The sequence below is a fragment of the Mesoplodon mirus genome (genome assembly GCF_964341445.2).
Source record: "Mesoplodon mirus genome assembly, chromosome: 1".
NCBI classification, from domain to species: Eukaryota; Metazoa; Chordata; class Mammalia; order Artiodactyla; family Ziphiidae; genus Mesoplodon; species Mesoplodon mirus.
In genome coordinates, this window is record NC_138976.1 from 21,395,772 (window position 1) to 21,415,042 (window position 19,271).

At 37.8% G+C, this 19,271-nt stretch overlaps 1 protein-coding gene across 5 annotated transcripts in view; it reads left to right on the top strand.

Moving 5' to 3' along the window:
- Positions 1 to 19,271, top strand: part of UNC13B (unc-13 homolog B) — a 232,903-nt gene that overhangs the window by 72,252 nt on the left and 141,380 nt on the right. For 3 of the 5 annotated variants that reach the window (XM_082613491.1, XM_082613494.1, XM_082613490.1), the window contains exons 6-7: positions 7,417 to 7,490; positions 13,892 to 13,949. In XM_082613491.1, the coding sequence (XP_082469617.1) occupies positions 7,417 to 7,490; positions 13,892 to 13,949 (132 nt within the window). Of the gene's footprint in view, positions 1 to 7,416; positions 7,491 to 13,891; positions 13,950 to 19,271 lie in introns of those variants that run through there. The other 2 variants (XM_082613492.1, XM_082613493.1) reach the window with 2 other exon arrangements.

The following is a 19,271-nucleotide window of genomic DNA, read 5'->3' on the forward strand; positions in this document are numbered from 1 at the left end:
GGGACCTAAAAGGAAGGAAATCCAAAAAAGAGGGGATATATGTATATGTGTAGCTGATTCATTTTGCTGTACAGTAGAAGCTAACACAACATTGTAAACCAACTATACTCCAATAAAAGTTAATTAAAGAATAGGTCAAAAGGTATGTGCGTCATTACTCCTAGTACCGCCAAGTTGCTTGTGTTAAAAAAAAAAGATCGTACCAGTTTATATTTCTGCCAACTATGTTTCAGGTGTCTCTTTTCTGCACATCTTTGCCAACACTTTGTAATTTCCCAATTTTTAAATGTTGGTATCTTGTCTACTTTAATTTAACTTTATTCAGTTTTAATTCTGACTGTTGACTGATACTCATATATACTATTGTTGCTGCTGTCTTATGATTTCAGTCTATTTATACCTTGTACCTTATGGTGATTTGAGCAAAAATGGCATGATTTTCCAGTAAGCTCAGAAATAACTAAACTCAGAGCAGCTATTACTTCAGAAAAATAGAAAAGAAGACTTTCTTATGTGTCTGTAGGCCAAGTTGCAGGTGAAGAGAAAAGCAATTGGAGTTCTTGCTTGTGGCTTAGTTGCTTGTATTCTTAATGCTTTGTTCTCAGCTTTACTAGTCTGGAATGGAGTTTCTGTATTGTTGAATTGGGAGGGGGGTGGGTGAGGACGGGTCTTGGTTCAAATACAACAGAAATTGGCTATTCTTAAAGTTGTAGTAGATTTTCTTGAATATATGTTTCTTCATTTGCTGTGTGCTCTTAGGACTATTTCTAAAGACTTTAAATGGTTTTTGTTTTGTTTTGTTTTGTTTTTTGTGGTATGCGGGCCTGTCACTGCTGTGGCCTCTCTCGTTGTGGAGCACAGGCTCCGGACGCGCAGGCTCAGCGGCCATGGCTTACGGGCCCAGCCGCTCTGCGGCATGTGGGATCTTCCTGAACCGGGGCACGAACCCGTGTCCCCTGCATCGGCAGGCGGACTCTCAACCACTGCGCCACCAGGGAAGCCCTAAATGGTATTTTTTAAACGTATATTCTCTAGGAAGCAGATCTGTGGAGCTCCTCACACTGCCATTCTAGAAGTCGGTCAGTCCACTCCCCATTGCATTTTAAGTAAACATTCCTCTCTTTCAAAACTGCATCACTGGGCTTCCCTGGTGGCGCAGAGGTTGAGAGTCCGCCTGCCGATGCAGGGGACACGGGTTCGTGCCCCGGTCTGGGAGGATCCCACATGCCGCGGAGCGGCTGGGCCCGTGAGCCATGGCCGCTGAGCCTGCGCGTCCGGAGCCTGCGCTCCGCAACGGGAGAGGCCACAACAGTGAGAGGCCCGCGTACCGCAAAAAAAATAAATTAAAAAAAAAAAAAAAAAAAACTGCATCACTTGTATTGTGTCATAGGAAGAAGTATACATTTCTATTTAGATTTTGTTTCATAGGGCACTTACATAGTTTATTTTGGTATCTCTAGTGTTTGCTTGGCACATAATAGGCACCTAATAAATTTTTTTTTTGAATAAACGTTAAGGTAAACTCTCAGATAAGTGTCTTTGTGAGTTAATGTGAGTGTGCTAATAAGCTTTTGTCTCTATGATAACCATGTTTGGGATATAGTTTTTAGAAACTTAAAGGGTCCTTCTTAAGGAAGATTTTGGCTTGCAGCATGCCATATTTCAGCAAAGGAATTCTCCTTTGGATAATTCACAAACCTCTGAAATATTCTATTAAATTTCATACCATCATCTTTTAAAAGTAGTAACTTTTTTTTTTTTTTTTTTTTTGGCGGTACACGGGCCTCTCACCGCTGTGGCCTCTCCCGTTGCGGAGCACAGGCTCCGGATGCGCAGGCCCAGCGGCCACGGCTCACGGGCCCAGCCGCTCCGTGGCATGTGGGATCTTCCCGGACCGGGGCACGAACCCGTGTCCCCTGCATCGGCAGGCGGACTCTCAACCACTGCGCCACCAGGGAAGCCCTAAAAATAGTAACTTTTAATTTGTAAAATTATGTTGTACGTTCAGAAAATACAGATGTGCAAAAGGACAAAGATTTCTTGTGATCTCACCTACTAGAGATGTTTTTTATGTTGTTTCTTTTAGTTTTTTAATACACATATACAGTTTTTCCTATAAAATGGCACTGTATATATTACATTTTAATGTGTTTTATTTACCAATTACATAATTATATATAAATATTATATGAAATGTGTTTCAGTGGTTGATTTTATTTTATTGTATGAATGTACAATAATAATAAAAATAACATTTTTTGACCAGTAATGGTGTGCAGTGGGTATATCACTAAGCATTTACAAATGTTACCTCATTTAATCCTCACTTCAATCCTTTGAGGTAGACTCAACTATTATTTCCACTTTAGAGATGAGGAAACAGAGGCAGAAAGTATTTAAATCTTTTGCCTAAGGTCATTTAGATAGTAAGTGGTAAAACCAGCATTGAAACTCAGATGATTTGGCTCCAGAGCCTGGGCTTTTAATTTAAACTGTAATATATTTAACCACTCCTCTTGTTGGGTACTTAGATTGTTCAAAGTTTGTACTATTATAAATAGTACTGCAATAAACATCCTTGTAGCTCTGTATTTTTCTCCTTAAAACTATTTTGAGGGGTGAGGCAGTAATACATGCACAATGGTTTAAAAAGTTACTCAGGGAAAATGAGGTCTCCCTCACAAGTCAGTTATCTTTCTTTCTTATAGGCTACCACAATTAATACTTTCTTGTATATCGTTCCAGGGGCAGTCTTTGAATCTATAAGCATATATGTAGACCCCCAGCCCCTATTAAAAACACAAGTAGTAGCATATTCTAACACATTCACTGTCCCTTGCTGTTTTCTACTTAACAGCGTATCTTGGTGAATTTGTTCTACATCAGAACTTATAGACTGCAGCAGAGCAGCTCTTCCTCCCCTCTCACTTATTTTCAACAAGTGCAAAGTAAACCATTTTATGGCTGAGGAGTGCTGTACAAATTAGGTAGTAAATTACTTGAAGGTTTTATTATAAGACTTTGAAATATTGCCACCAATTGCTGAAGAGCGGTTTGAGGGGAAGGAGGTGAAATTTTGGATAGGAGGGACAAAGGAGAAAGGACTGTATTTGATTCCTTCATGTGGACTACTAAAAAGTGTACCTGTTTAAATGTCACCAAAGTTGACCTGATCCATATTTTGTCTCAGTGTTTCTCTTTTGTGCTGAATATATGGGTACGTTTGATTTTTTTTTTTTTTTTTTTCAGTACGTGGGCCTCTCACTGTTGTGGCCTTTCTCGTTGCGGAGCACAGGCTCCGGACGTGCAGGCTCAGCGGCTGTGGCTCACGGGCCTAGCCGCTCCACGGCATGTGGGATCTTCCCGGACCGGGGCACGAACCCGTGTCCCCTGCATTGGCAGGTGGACTCTCAACCACTGCGCCATCAGGGAAGCCCTGATTTTTTAATTTTTATTTTATTTCTTTCTTTTTGGCTGCATTGGGTCTTCATTGCTGCACGCGGGCTTTCTCTACTTGCAACGAGCGGGAGCTACTCTTCCTTGCGGTGCGTGGGCTTCTCATTGCGGTGGCTTTGTTTGTTGCGAAGCACAGGCTCTAGGCATGCAGGCTTCAGTAGTTGTGGCACATGGGCTTCAGTAGTTGTGGCGCACGGGCTCTAGAGTGCAGGCTCAGTAGTTGTGGCGCACAGGCTTAGTTGTTCCGCGGCATGTGGGATCTTCCCGGACCAGGGCTTGAACCTGTGTCCCCTGCACTGGCAGGTGGATTCTTAACCACTGCGTCACCAGGGATGCCCACATTTGATGTTTTTAAAAGATGTTGCATTTTTTTGGAAGTTGTTATAGTCCATCTTAAATATATACAATGAGGGTATGTGTACCATTTTTCTTTACTCTTTTTTTATTGTGGTAAAATACATGTAACATAAAATTAACTATCTCAACCATTTAAAATATACAGTTCAGTGGTATGAATACATTCATAATGCTGTGCAACCATCACCACTATTCGTATCCATAGTTCTTTTCATCTTGCAAAACTGAAACTCTATACCCATTAAACAATAACTCCCCATTCCCCTCTGCCCCCAGCCCCTGGCAACCACCATTCTACTTTCTATCTCCAATTTTAACTACTCTAAGTACCTCATATAATTGGAATCATACAGTATTCGTTTTTCTTGTGACTAGCTTATTTCACTTAGCATAATATCCTCAAGGTTCATCTATGCTGTAGCATATGTCAAAATTTCCTCCCTTTTTAAGACTGAATGATATTCCCTAGTATGTATATATCACATTTTGCTTATCTATTCATTCATTGATGGGCACTTAGGTTGCGTCCACATTTTAGCTATTATGAATAATGCTGTGAACATGGGTATGCAAATATCTCTTTGAGATTCTGCTTTCAGTTCTTTTGGGTACATACCCAGAAGTGGAATTTCTGGATCATATGGTAATTCTATTTTTAATTTTTTGAAGAATCGCCATACTGTTCTCCATAGTAGCTGTACCATTTTACACTCCCACCAACAGTGTACGAGGATTCCAATTTCTCCACATCCTCGCTAACACTTGTTATTTTGTTTTTTTGGTTTTTTTTTCCATGTTTTTTTGATAGTAGCCATCCCAATGAGTGTGAAGTGGTATCTCATTGTAGTTTTGACTTGTATTTCCCTAATGATTGAGCATCTTTTTATGTCCTTTTCGGCTATTTTTATATCTTCTTTGGAGAAACATCTATCAAGTCCTTTGCCCATTTTTGAATTGGGTTTTTGTTATTGTTGAGTTTTAAGAGTTCTTTATATGTTCTGGGGATTAATACCTTATCAGATATATGATTTGCAAATATTTTCTCCTATTCTGTGGGTTACCTTTTCATTCTGTTGATACTGTCTTTTGATGCAGAAAAGTTTTTAATTTTAATGAAGTCTAATTTGTCTATTTTTTGTTGTTGTTGCCTGTGCCTTTGGTGTCCTATCCAAGAAATCACTGCTAAATCCAGTGTTGTGCAGTTTTGGCCCTATGTTTTTTTCTAAGAGTTTTCCAGTTTTGGGTCTTGCATTTAGGTTTTGATCCATTTTGAGTTAATTTTTCTATATGATGTTAAATAAGGGCCCACCTTCATTTTGTGCATGTAGATACTCAGTTATCCTAGCACCATTTCTTTCTTTTTCTTAAATTAATTTTTATTGGAGTATAGTTGATTTACAATGTTGTGTTAGTTTCTGCTGTACAGCAAAGTGAATCAGTTATACATATACATATATCCACTCTTTTTTAGATTCTTTTTCCATATAGGTCATTACAGATTATTGAGTAGCGTTCCCTGTGCTATATAGTAGGTCCTTGTTAGTTATCTATTTTATATATATGTCAATCCCAATGTCGCAATTTATCCCTCCCCCCCCCCTTAGTAACCATAAGTTTGTTTTCTACATCTGTGACCCTATTTCTGTTTTGTAAATAGGTTCATTTGTACCATTTTTTTTTAGATTCCACATATAAGTGATATCATATATTTGTCTTTCTCTGTCTGACTTACTTCACTCAGTATGACAATCTCTAGGCCCATCCATTTTGCTGCAAATGGCATTATTTCATTCTTTTTTATGGCTGAGTAATATTCCATTGTATATAGGTACCACATCTTCTTTATCCATTCGTCTGTCGATGGACATTTAGGTTGCTTCCATGTCCTGGCTATTGTAAATAGTGCTGCAATGAACATTGGGGTGCATATATCTTTTTGAATTACGGTTTTCTCCAGGTATATGCCCAGGCGTGGGATTGCTGGGTCGTATGGTAGTTCTATTTTTAGTTTTTTAAGGAACCTCCATACTGTTCTCCATAGTGGCTGTACCAAGTTACTTTCCCACCAACAGGGTAGGAGGGTTCCCTTTTCTCCACACCCTCTCCAGCATTTATTGTTTGTAGATTTCTTAATGATGGCCATTCTGACTGGTGTGAGGTGATACCTCATTGTCGTTTTGATTTGCACTTCTGTAATAATTAGCGAGGTTGATCATCTTTTCATGTGCCTCTTGGCCATCTGTACGTCTTCTTTGGAGAAATGTCTGTTTAGGTCTTCTGCCCATGTTTTGATTGGGTTGTTTGCTTTTTGATATTGAGCTGCATGAGCTGTTGGTGTATTTTGGAGATTAATCCCTTTTTGTTCACTTCGTTTGCAAATATCTTCTCCCATTCTGTGGGTTGTCTTTTCATTTTGTTTATGGTTTCCTTTGCTGTGAGAGCTTTTAAGTTTCATTAGTTTCCTTTTGTCTATTTTTGTTTTTATTTTCATTATTCTAGGAGGTGGATCAAAAAAGATGTTGCTGTGATTTATGTCAGAGAGTGTTCTGCCTATGTTCTCTCTCTCTCTCTTTTTTAAAAAAAATTATTTTTTTAAATAAGATTTTATTTATTTTTGAACTTTTAATTGAGGTATAGTTGATCCACTATGTTGTGTCAGTTTCAGGTGTATAGCAAAGTGATCCAGTTATAATACATACACATCTGTTTTTTTTCAGATTCTTTTCCCTCATAGGTTACCACAAAATATTGAGTATAATTCCCTGTGCTATACAGCAGGTCCCCGTTTTCTGTCCATTTTATATTTAGTAGTGCCAGCACCATTTCTCTTTTTTAAAAAAATAAATTTACTTATTTATTTATTTATTTTTGGCTGCTTTGGTTCTTCATTGCCGTGCGTGGCTTTCTCTCATTGCGGCAAGCAAGGGCTATTCTTCGGTGCGGTGAGCGGGCTTCTCGTTGCTGTGGCTTCTACTGTTGCGGAGCACAGGCTCTAGGCACATGGGCTTCAGTAGTTGTGGCACATGGGCTCAGTAGTTGTGGCTCGTGGGCTCTAGAGCTCAGGCTCAGTAGTAGTGGCACATGGGCTTAGTTGCTCTGCGGCATGTGGGATCTTCCTGGGCCAGGGCTTGAACCCGTGTCCCCTGCATTGGCAGGAGATTCTTAACCACTGCGCCACCAGAGAAGCCCTACTATAGCTTTTTAGTAGGTTTTGAGATAAGGAAGTATGAGTCCTCTAGCTTTGTTCTTCCTTTTCAAGAATATTTGGGTATTTGGGGTCTGTTGAGATTCCATATGGATGGGGTTTTATATTTCTGTAAAAAAAAATTGGGATTTTAATAGCGACTGTGTTGAATCTTTCAATCACTTTAGGAGGTATTGACATCTTAACAATATTAAGTCTTCTGATCCATTGGGAATAATAATATATTATTTTGGTTTTTGTGAAGATTCAAGATAATGTTCATGGCAAGAACTAAGCCATCAGTAAAATTAGTCCATCACCACCACCCTTCTAACTTAGATTGTTTGATTGAATAAAGTATTATCAACCTATGATTAAATTATTAGCCTGGTAATGTGGTTTCTTCTTTTTTGTGATAGATATCCCAGAGGAGGAAGCCAGATATTGGACCTACAAATTGGAGCACATCAATGCCTTGGGAACTGACAATGAGGTAGGAACTGTTTTTTACAATGTAAAGAGTGTCTTTTTAGGACACTTTAAGGGAGCGACCCAGGAACATGTTGAAGAATGGAAGAATTTAAACTGCATTAAAGAAAAAAGGTAGCTAGAAGATTGCCTATTATTAGAAAGATGTATCTGTTTTTTCTTTTCTTCCCATTGTCCCCCAGAAGTGGCTGAATTGGCACTAGTCTGGCTCTAGACCGTTGGGGAGCAAGCTTTTACTAGGGAATCTGTCCTTTTGTTACACAGATGAGCAGAAGCCTTTTTTTTCTGCTTGTTCCCAGATTTTTGGATATGTATCCTTATTGTGTGCTCTTTTTAGGAATGTTTAGACTATTGCATTGCTTAGTCCCGCTGTCCTAACTTATTTGCAGAGATGAGTTTTGTGCACAGAATAGAACACAATCAGCTCAACCTGGGCCAGCAAGAATGGGGGATGTTTTTGTTGGTGGTGGTAGAGGGAAAAGATAAGTTTTTTTACTTTAGGGCATTTTGGGCTATTAGAAAATTTGTCTGGTAAGCAACCTGTTAGGAAACGTCTGGTAAGCAACCTCTGAGAGAATCTGAAGCTCAGGGTATGATGAGGTCAGGTATAGAGTTTGGATTTATCAACATATTTGTAGCAATTGAAGTCATAGGAATAGAAGAGCTCACTCAGGTAAAGTATGTAGAAAGAGTATTGAAGAACAGGGACAAAACCTTGGGAAACATCAAAGGTAGAATCCTGAGAAACAAAAGAGACTGAGAAAGAGCTGCCTGAAAGAGAGAGTAGGAGAACCAGAAAAAGGTTTATGGAACAAAGGGAAAAAAAAGTTTTGTGTTTTTTTTGTTTGTTTGTTTTTTTATACTTTATTTTTATTTTATTTATTTAATTTTTTTTTTTGCTTTATAACAAATTTAATCAGTTATACATATACATATGTTCCCATATCCCCTCCCTTTTGCGTCTCCCTCCCACCCTCCCTATCCCACCCCTCCAGGCGGTCACAAAGCACCGAGCTGATCTCCCTGTGCTATGCGGCTGCTTCCCACTAGCTATCTACCTTACGTTTGGTAGTGTATATATGTCCATGCTGCTCTTTCACTTTGTCACAGCTTACCCTTCCCCCTCCCCATATCCTCAAGTCCATTCTCTAGTAGGTCTGTGTCTTTATTCCTGTCTTACCCCTATGTTCTTCATGAGAAAAAAAAGTTTTGAGGCAGAAATTCTTGACAGTGTGAAATATTACCGAGAGCAAAGAAGATGAGTAATGAAATGGAGCCATTGGATTTGTCAATTAATGATCAATATCCACAGGTTAGTACAGGAAGCCAAAATACAGTGATTTGATGCATGTGTTAGTTTCCCAGGGCTGCCAAAACAAAGTACCACATACTGTTGGCTTACAGCAACAGAAATTTATTCTCTCACAGTTCTGGTGGCTAAAATTCTGACATCAGGTGTTGGCAGGATCAGTTCCTTCTGGAGGTTTTGAGGAAGAAGCTGTCCCATGCCTTTCTTCTACTTTCTGGTGCTTCCTAGCAGTCTTTGCTGTTCCTTGGCTTATAGACACATTATTTCAGTCTCTGTCTCCACTATCACATGCCTTCCTGGGTTGTGTCTGCCTATCCTCACAGTACGTTGTCATCTCTTTTTGTGTCTGTGTTCAAATTTCTATTGATTTTTTGGGGGGCACCAGTCATTGGATTAACTCGATTACATCTGCAGAGACTCTATTTCCAGATAAGGTCACATTCATAGGTACTGGGGATTAGAATTTCACAACATATCTTTTTATTTTTTTTTGTAGGCAGATTATGTCTTGCCTCACTTTTAGTGATGTTAAAATTACACAGTGGATTCAACTTGGTGTCAGCATTTCATCCATTTTAAAGTGATCCCACAAGCCTTTTACCTAATGGTTTTAGCAGCAAATAATAATCATTATTTTATTAGGGTTGCACAGTGATGATTTTCTAATTATATCATCTCTTCAGCATTTATTGTCTATGATTTGTCTGCCTCATCAGCTATTTGGTTCACTTGAAATAAAGTCCGTGCAAGAAAAACATTCTCTTTAGCAATTTTCAAAATAATGAGCTGTTGCATAAGCAGCTTCTCAAGGTGACCAGTGAGTTGTTTTCTTTTTTTTTTGTGGCATATTATTATCAATTTATGGATTTTGATATATTTGTGTTTCAATCCATTGCAATCTTTATTCTTTTTCTTTTTTTTTCTTTTTTTTTTTTTTTTTTGCGGTATGCGGGCCTCTCACTGTTGTGGCCTCCCCCGTTGCGGAGCACAGGCTCCGGATGCGCAGGCCCAGCGGCCATGGCTCACGGGCCCAGCCGCTCCGCGGCATATGGGATCCTCCCAGACCGGGGCACGAACCCGTATCCCCTGCATCGGCAGGCGGACTCTCAACCACTGCGCCACCAGGGAGGCCCCTCTTTATTCTTTTTGATACTAAACTTGTCTCATCTTTGGTTAGTGGGAGCGTCTTCCTTTCTTTTTTCTATTTTTATCATGAAAAATTTTTAAATAAATATAAAAGGTGAAGGACTAGTAAAATGAAACCTGTACACTTATCTCCAAGATTCAGTGATTATCAAAATTTGGTCATACTTGCTGCAAAACCATTTTAAAAACACAATGTGGAATCTTATCTTTTTTTTTCTTATGGTGTGCAACAGTTCCCATCCACAGCAGCCTCTTGGGTCAAGACTGGCCTAGGGATCTACCACTTGACAGAGTGGAAATGTATCACTATTTATTACTTTTCCTACTCGTGGAAAATTAGGTTTTCACTATTATAAATGCATGCTTCAGTGAACATCTCTGACCCTGTTTCTCTCTGCTTATGTATGGGAGATTCTCTGGCTATATACCTGGAAATAGAATTGCTTTGTTGTGGAATGTGCTCTGTGTAACGTTACTAGATGTTGCTAAGTTGTTCTCTAAAATAATTATACCAATTTATATTCCAGTTTTTCTGCTTCTCTGTATCCTTACTGATACTTGTTATTGCCAGATTTAAAATTTGTGCTAATCTAATGAGTTTAGAGCTTTATCATTTAAATTTGCATTTGTCCGTTTATTGGTGACATTCATTTAGTCATTTATTCACCAGATAACTATGCACCAGGCCCTGTTGTAGGTGCTTGGTATACATCAGAAGTTAAAACAAAGACCAACGTCCTCTTGGATCAAATAGGAGACAGACAATAAGTAGGAAACGTAATAAATATAGTTAAGCATCAAAAGATGAGAAGTCTTATAGGAGGAAAACCTATTTTCTCCATGCAGTTTTTACACTTGTTTTGTTAGGTTTAGTCCTAATCATTGCAAATGGTATATTTAAAAATTACACTTTCTAATAGGTCATTGCTATCTATATAAGGCAATGCTGCTCACTTTTTTTTTTTTTAGTATTGATCTTATTCACCAACTCTTATTAATTCTACTAGTTTAGAGATTCCTTTGGGTTTTTTAGTTTTTGCATCTTTGAATAATAAGTTTTTATCTCTTTTCAATCCTTATGTCTTATTTTTTAAGTGAAATTTTTACATATGTTTTATTAACAGACTTAAATATTAAGCAGTTTGTAGAGAGGGCTTCCATATCACATCTTACCCGCCCCCTCCCTCTAGTTTTCCTTATTATTAACATTTTACATTAGTATGGTACATTTATTACAATTAATGAGCCAATATTGATATATTATTATTAACTAAAAGTTAATATTTTATATTTCTATTTATTTTGTTTTATTAAATAAAAATCCTTAGTTTTTTTTCAAATTTCCTTAGTTTTTATTTCATGCGTTTTTTCAGTTCCATTACCCCATAAAGGACACTGGGTTACATTTAGTTGTAATATCTCCTTAGGCTTCTCTTGGCTGTAATATTTTCTCAGACTTTCCTTGTTTTTGGTGACCACTTATTTTTAAAAATTCATTGTGTAAAACATCCTATGTAATTTTTAATGCTGAAAGTGGGGAAGCCTTGTCTTTTTCCTGACTATAAGGGGAATACTTCATAAATCTTGAAGTATGATATTTGCTGTAGATTTTGATAGGTACCCTTTATCAGATTAAGGAAATTCTATTTTCTTTCTGATTTTCTAAGATTTTTGTTTGTTTGTTTGTTTTGTTTTGTTTTTTGTTTTTTTTGTGGTACGCGGGCCTCTCACTGTTGTGGCCTCTCCCGTTGCGGAGCACAGGCTCCGGATGCGCAGGCTCAGTGGCCATGGCTCACGGGCCCAGCCACTCCGCGGCATGTGGGATCTCCCCAGACCGGGACTCGAACCCATGTCCCCTGCATCGGCAGGCGGACTCTCAACCACTGCGCCACCAGGGAAGCCCCTTTCTAAGATATTTTGTCATGAAAAAGTAAGGGATTTTATCAAGATCTTTTCCGCATTGTTCGATCACATAGTTTTTCTCCTTTAGTCTGTTTGTGTGGTGAATTGCATGAATAGATTTTCAGATATTGAACTGTCCTTTCATTTAAAGTTCTTCTGGTCATGATACATGAAAATTTATATGCCAACATTCTTACATATATGTACATATTCACACAGAAATATGAAGACTTATTTATGATAAATGAATGTCATATGATTTGGTTTGGTAATCTAGGATTTTTGCATCTGTATTCATAAATGAGATTGGCCTATAATTTTCCTTACTTGTACTACTTTTATTTTCTTGTACATAGGTATTATGGACTTTTTTCCTTAGCTCTCTTAGTATTATTAATTAGGCTCTAGCTGGTCTTCAGCTTTCTGCTTTGGACCTGAAAGAGATTCATTAAATATGTCTGCTGGAAATATCTACTCTCATCTATTAAGTCTGAATTCTTCTAGTTTAATGCTTAAAGTTTTATGATTTCGTCACTGTTGTGCCTGTGTACTGCCTATAAAAATCACCATTATTTATAATAGTTATTATAACCAAGTCCCTTTGTTACTTTGGAGTGGGTTGTTTAGCCTTTAAGAAGATTTGAACTTTTTTATGATTGACAGTTTTACTAATACTATTATATTGTTTAAACTGTGCTTGACTTCTGATCCTTCCCCTAAAGGAAGTAGTAATAGCACTGTCTACCTCTGATATTTGTATTGTAGTTTATTTCTTGTAAAGTACTTTATATATAAAAGTATATTTATATACAAAAAGTGTTTTGTATTTTGTATCCAACCACTTGAAATGCCCTTCACCACTAACACTCATGTGTAAACCACCATCAACTTTCATCTGGATAATTGCAATAATTAGTCTTATTTCCCCTCTGTTTGCCTATAGTTCTTCTCACAGAGCAGCCAGAGTGATTTTTAAAGTATAATGAAGTCATATCCCTCTAGTGTTTAAAACTTTACCTACCTTCTCAATAGACTAGATTAAAATCTAAACTCTTTACCATGATTACAAACTCTGTTCCCCCAGTGCCTGGAACAAGGCCTTGCACATAATAGGCACTCAAGAAATATCTGTTGATTGAATGACTCCTTCAGTGTTAGAGAAGCTCTGTCTTGCCCAGAATCTTACAGTTTATTAATAAATGGCAGAGCCAGGTTGAAAACTCATACTTGCAACTTATATTTGCAAGTTGCTAGACCAAGTTATGTTTTCCCAATCCTCCAACGGGCTCTGAACCAAGCCATTTTTTCTTCCAGACTCTGTGTACCTGTGTTAATTTGTTTATACCTTTTTCTTTTTGTTTTGCCTTTCCAAATCTTGTCCATCTTCAAGACTTGAACTTAATTTGGCTCCCTTTTATAGAACTTTCTTTTTATGGCTTCAGTACTCTGTTTTTTGGTGGTGATAGTGGTGGGTTGTGTTGGGGAGGTTAGAGTATAACTGGGAAGGGGACACTAGTAAATACCAGATGTTGTATTACATGCTTACATAAGTAATTTCACTTCCTATGTGACCTTGTGAGGGAAGAAGCCTCATCTTTTTAAAGATGGAGAAAACTCAAGGCTCAGAGAGGTGTTCAGTTCCACCACCCAAATGGGGAAACCTATATATTATTTGAGTTTTCTAAGTCCTCTGAGCTTCTAAGGCTAAGCCTTCTACAGCTGCCTGGTAGAGCTGGAATGGTGCCCAGGTGCCCTTGGTCGGAACAGCCTTCCTGCTATCCTGCTTTATCCTGTTGCATTGGGCCAGTGCCATATCTGATAATCTGGCCTGTATGTCAGGATCACACTGGGAAATCAGCAGCAGGATGATCTGTTTCTGTTTGATAAGAAATTTGACTCTAGTCAAACGCTAAACCTTTTTATAGATAGCTATAGTTTTTTTGTTGTTGTTTTGTTTTGTTTTGTTTTTCTCCTTCTTCTTTACTTGGGCCTCTTACTATGTTTTTTTTTTTTTTTTTTTTTTTTTTTTTTATCCTTTGTGCCTCTAGTGTTCTAGTCAAGAAGAAAGCCAGAGGGAACCATTGCCTACTGCTGCCGCCCAGTGTTGTAAGTGAGAAACTTGTCTTTGAATCTCTTCTTAATCACAACTTTCTGTCAGTTCTCCAAATGTGGCTTATTTTGAGTTGGGGAGGTTGGAGATGTGGTATGTATAAACAGGAGATATTCCAGAAATATACCTTATTCAGGCCCATACTGCCAATGGCTATCTGTCCTTTAGCTTTAAGAAGAGATCTTTTGGTTTTGTGTGGCTGTAGGTAGGGCAATGGTACTCTTTTTTCTCCATTTGCCCGCTTTTACCCCTGGAGGAATGTTTTCTCCCATTCTGTCCCCATTTTTCTGTTATTATCCTTTAAGGCTCAGTTTAAATGTTACCCCCTCTGGGAAATCTTCATGCTGTTTCCTCCTTCTCCACAGTCTAGCTTAGATCTTTCCTCTGCTTCCATAGTACCCTGTACGTACATCCATCGTATAACCTATCATATATTATAATCTATGTATATTTCTTTGACAAGAAAGCAAAATTTTTAAAGGTATAGAATCTTCCATTTGTATTCCTAGTATCTGGCTCAATACCTGATACATAGTGTAGTAAGCCTCAGTAAAGTTTGATAAACGATTAACTGAGTGAGAGAACTTGTCATTTCTACTGAGATTAACTTATCCAGACCACACAAATTCCTTCTTGAAATGAGCCGTGCATTGTTGGTATATTGGTATCTTCTCAGCTTCTCTCAGAACAGCTTGAAGAGATACCGAAGGACTGACTTGAAATCAGTTCTCTTTCACTTTTTCAACCTGTGGGGGTGGGTGTGCATATGTTGTGTTTCTTTTGTTTTGCTATAGTGTTTCTGAATCAGTGCCAAACTCTTAGCAACTGCAGGTTGATAGTGGTGGTGATAGTGGTTATTGTAGGAATACTAGTAATAATAAGAACCACAGCAGCTAACGCATTTTGAGGTTTTATGATACGCCAGATGCTGCTGTAAGCGCTAAAATATACTAACTTACTTAATCTTCACAACAACCCTAAGACATAGATTTTACTGTTTTCCTCATTTTTAAGATGAGGAAACTGAGATTGAGTTATTTGCCACAGATCACATAGGTAGTAAGTGGTGAAGTAAATATTCAGATATAGACAATCTGACTCTATAGCCTATGCATTGAACCACTATGTTATACTACTTCCTTCATATTGTTTCTGAAAAGGAAAACCTCCATTCATGGTTTATAAATCCATTGGTTGCCTTCCATTCTATTGGCTACTTACTTTCCTGATAAAAGTAAGACCACTGGCAGAGGTCAACACTTTTTCTTTATTTAAAGAAAACCTATTTTTCATATGACTTATTACTTTTGTTTTTGTCATTTAGGAACTAGGATTTATCAAATATTTAGGGTCATGGGAGACCACAAGTATCTGAATTGAAGACCAAGTTGTGAATTAAAGTCTAGGGCTTCCCTGGTGGCGCAGTGGTTGAGAGTCTGCCTGCCGATGCAGGGGACACGGGTTCGTGCCCCGGTCCGGGAAGATCCCACATGCCGCGGAGCCTGTGCGTCTGGAGCCTGTGCTCCTCAGCGGGAGAGGCCACAACAGTGAGAGGCCTGCATACCACAAAAAATAAATAAATAAATAAAGTCTATAGGTCATTTCCAAAACTCATTGTAATGAGCTAATTTTGAGTTTTTAATCTTTTAAATCTTTTTCCAGGACTGCTAATGAGAAGTGAAATAGAACGATTGAGATTTCTCTTGCCATTCCTTCCTGGGTCCATTTGATGAAATGCAGTTCAAGTGATTAAAGAGCAAATGCCTAGAGGGCAGGAGGAAATAAGAGGCTATAATAATCAGCAACTTTATTAATTCTCTTACATTTTTTATGTTTACCAGCTAATTTGTTTTTATATGCATAGACTGTTCCTGTCTTTTGACTACTCCCTAATATATATATATGTTTTTTTTTTACCATTTTTAAAATAGATCTTTATTGGACTACAATTGCTTCACAATACCATGTTAGCTTCTGTTGCACAACAAAGTGAATCAGCCATATGCATACACATGTCCCCATATGCCCTCTCCCTTGAGCCTCCCTCCCACCCTCCCTATCCCACCCCTCTAGGTGGTCAAAAAGCACCGAGCTGATCTCCTTGTGCAATGCAGCTGCTTCCCACTAGTTATCTATTTTACATTTGGTAGTGTATATATGTCAATGCTACTCTCTCACTTTGTCCCAGCTTCTCCTTCCCCACCGTGTCCTCAAGTCCGTTCTCTACGGCTGTGTCTTTATTACTGTCCTGCCCCTAGGTTCATCAGAACCATTTTTCAAAAAAGATCTTGCTGTGGTTTATGTCAAAGAGTGTTTTTCCTATGTTCTCCTCTAAAAGTTTTATACTGTCTGGTCTTACATTTAAGTCTTTAATCCATTTGGAGTTTATTTTTTTGTATGGTGTTAGGTAGTGTTCTAATTTCATTCTTTTACATGTAGCTGTCCAGTTTTCCCAGCACCAGTTATTGAAGAGGCTGTCTTTCCTCCATTGTATGTTCTTGACTCCTTTGTTGTAAATTAGGTGCCCATTATGTGTGTGGGTTTATCTCTGGGCTTTCTATCCTGTTCCATTGATCTGTATTTCTGTTTTTGTGCCAGTACCATACTGTCTTGATTACTTTGTAGCTTTGTGGTATAGTCTGAAGTCGGGGAGCCTGATTCCTCCAACTCTGTTTTTCTTTCTCAAGATTGCTTTGGCTATTTGGGGTCTTTTATGTTTCCATACGAACTGTAAGATTTTTTGTTCTAATTCTGTGAAGAATGCCATTGGTAGTTTGATAGGGATTGCACTGAATCTGTAGATTGCTTTGGGTAGTATAGTCATTTTCACAAGATTGATTCTTCCAATCAAAGACATGGTATATTTCTCCATCTGTTTATGTCATCTTTGATCTCTTTCATCTGTGTTTTATAGTTTTCTGAGTACAAGTCTTTTGCCTCCTTATGCAGGTTTATTCCTAGGTATTTTATTCTTTTTGTTGCAGTGGTAAATGGGAGTGTTTCCTTAATTTCTCTTTCTGATTTTTCGTTGTTGGTGTATAGGAATGTAAGAGATTTCTGTGCATTAATTTTGTATCCTGCAACCTTAGCAAATCCACTGATTAGTACTAGTAGTTTTCTGGTGGCATCTTTAGGATTTTCTACGTATAGTATCATGTCATTGGCAAATAGTGACAATTTTACTTCTTCTTTTCCAATTTGTATTCCTTTTCTTTCTTTTTCTTCTCTGATTGCTGTGGCTAGGACTTCCAAAACTATGTTGAATAATAGTAGTGAGAGTGGACATCCTTGTCTTGTTCCTGATCTTAGTGGAAATGCCTTCAGCTTTTCACCATTGAATATGATGCTTGCTGTGGGTTTGTCATAGTTGGCCTTTATTATGTTGAGGTAGGTTCCCTCTATGCCCATTTTCTGGAGACTTTTTATCATAAATAGGTATTGAATTTTGTCAAAAGCTTTTTCTATTGAGATGATCATATGGTTTTTATTCCTTAATTTGTTAATGTGGTATAGCACATTGATTGATTTGCATATATTGAAGAATCCTTGCATCCCTGGGATAAACCCCACTTGATCATGGTGTACGATCCTTTTAATGTGCTGTTGGATTCTGTTTACTAGTATTTTGTTCAGGATTTTTGCATCTATGTTCTTGTAAAAAAAATTCTGGTTTTAAGTGTAGGTTTAGATTGTTTATTTGAGATTTTTCTTGTTTCTTGAGGTGAGATTGAATTGCTATAAACTTCCCTCTTAGAACTGCTTTTGCTTGGTCTCATAGGTTTTGAGTCATCGTGTTTTCATTGTCATTTGTTTCTATGTATCTTTTAAATTTCTTCTTTGATTTCTTCAGTGATCTCTTGGCTATTTAGTAGGGCACTGTTTAGCCTCCATGTATTTGTGGTTTTTTGCAGTTTTTTTTCCTGTAATTGATTTCCAGTCTCATAACGTTGTGGTCAGAAAAGATGCTTGATACGATCTCAATTTTCTTAAATTTTCCAAGGCTTGATTTGTGACCCAAGATGTGATCTATCCTGGAGAATGTTCCATGTGCATTTGAGAAGAAAGTGTATTCTGACACTTTTGGGTGGAATGTTCTATAAATATCAGTTAAATCTGTCTGGTCTATTGTGTCATTTAAAGCCTGTTTTTCCTTATTTATTTTCTGTTTGGATGATCTGTCCATTGGTGTAAGTGGGGTGTTCCAAAGTCCCCTACTGTTATTGTGTTACTGTCGATTTCTCCTTTCACGGTTGTTAGCATTTGCCTTATGTATTGAGGTGCTCCTATGTTGGGTGCATAAACATTTACAATTGTTATATCTTCTTCTTGGATTGATCCTTTAATCATTATGTAGTGTCCCTCCTTATCTCTTGTAACAGTCTTTATTTTAAAGTCTATTTTATCTGATACGAGAATTGCTACTCCAGCATTTTTTGATTTGCATTTGCATGGAGTGTCTTTTTCCATCCCGTCACTTTCAGTCTGTATGTTTCCCTAGGTCTGAAGTGGGTCTCTTGTATATAGCATATATATGGGTCTTGTTTTTGTTTCCATTCAGCCAGTCTGTGTCTTTTGTTTGGGGCATTTAATCCATTTACATTCAAGGTTATTATTGATATGTATGTTCCTATTACCATTTTCTTAATTGTTTTGGGTTTGTTTTTGTAGGTCTTTTTCTTCTCTTGTGTTTCCTGCTTAGAGAAGTTTCTTTAGCATTTGTTGTAAAGCTGGTTTGGTGGTGCTGAATTCTCTTAGCTTTTGTTTGTGTGAAAAGCTTTTGACTTCTCCATCGAATCTGAATGAGATCCTTGCTGAGTAGAGTAATCTTGGTTGTAGGTTTTTCCCTTTCAGCACTTTAAATATATCCTGCCACTCCCTTCTGGCCTACAGAGTTTCCACTGAAAAATCAGCTGATAACCTTATGGGGATTCCTTTGGATGTTATTTTTTGTTTTTCCCTTGCTGCTTTTAATATTTTTTCTTTGAATTTAATTTTTGTTTGTTTGATTAATATGTGTCTTGGTGTGTTTTTCCTAGGGTTTATCCTGTATGGGACTCTCTGTGCTTCCTGGACTTGGGTGACTATTTCCTTTCCCATGTTAGGGAAGTTTTCCACTATAATGTCTTCAAATATTTTTTCAGACCCTTTCTTTTTCTCTTCTTCTTCTGGGACTCCTATAATTCAAATGTTGGTGCGTTTAGTGTTGTCCCAGAGGTCTCTGAGATTGTCTTCAGTTCTTTTCATTCTTTTTTCTTTATTCTGCTCCTTGGCAGTTATTTCCACCATTTTGTCTTCCAGCTCACTTATTTGTTCTTCTG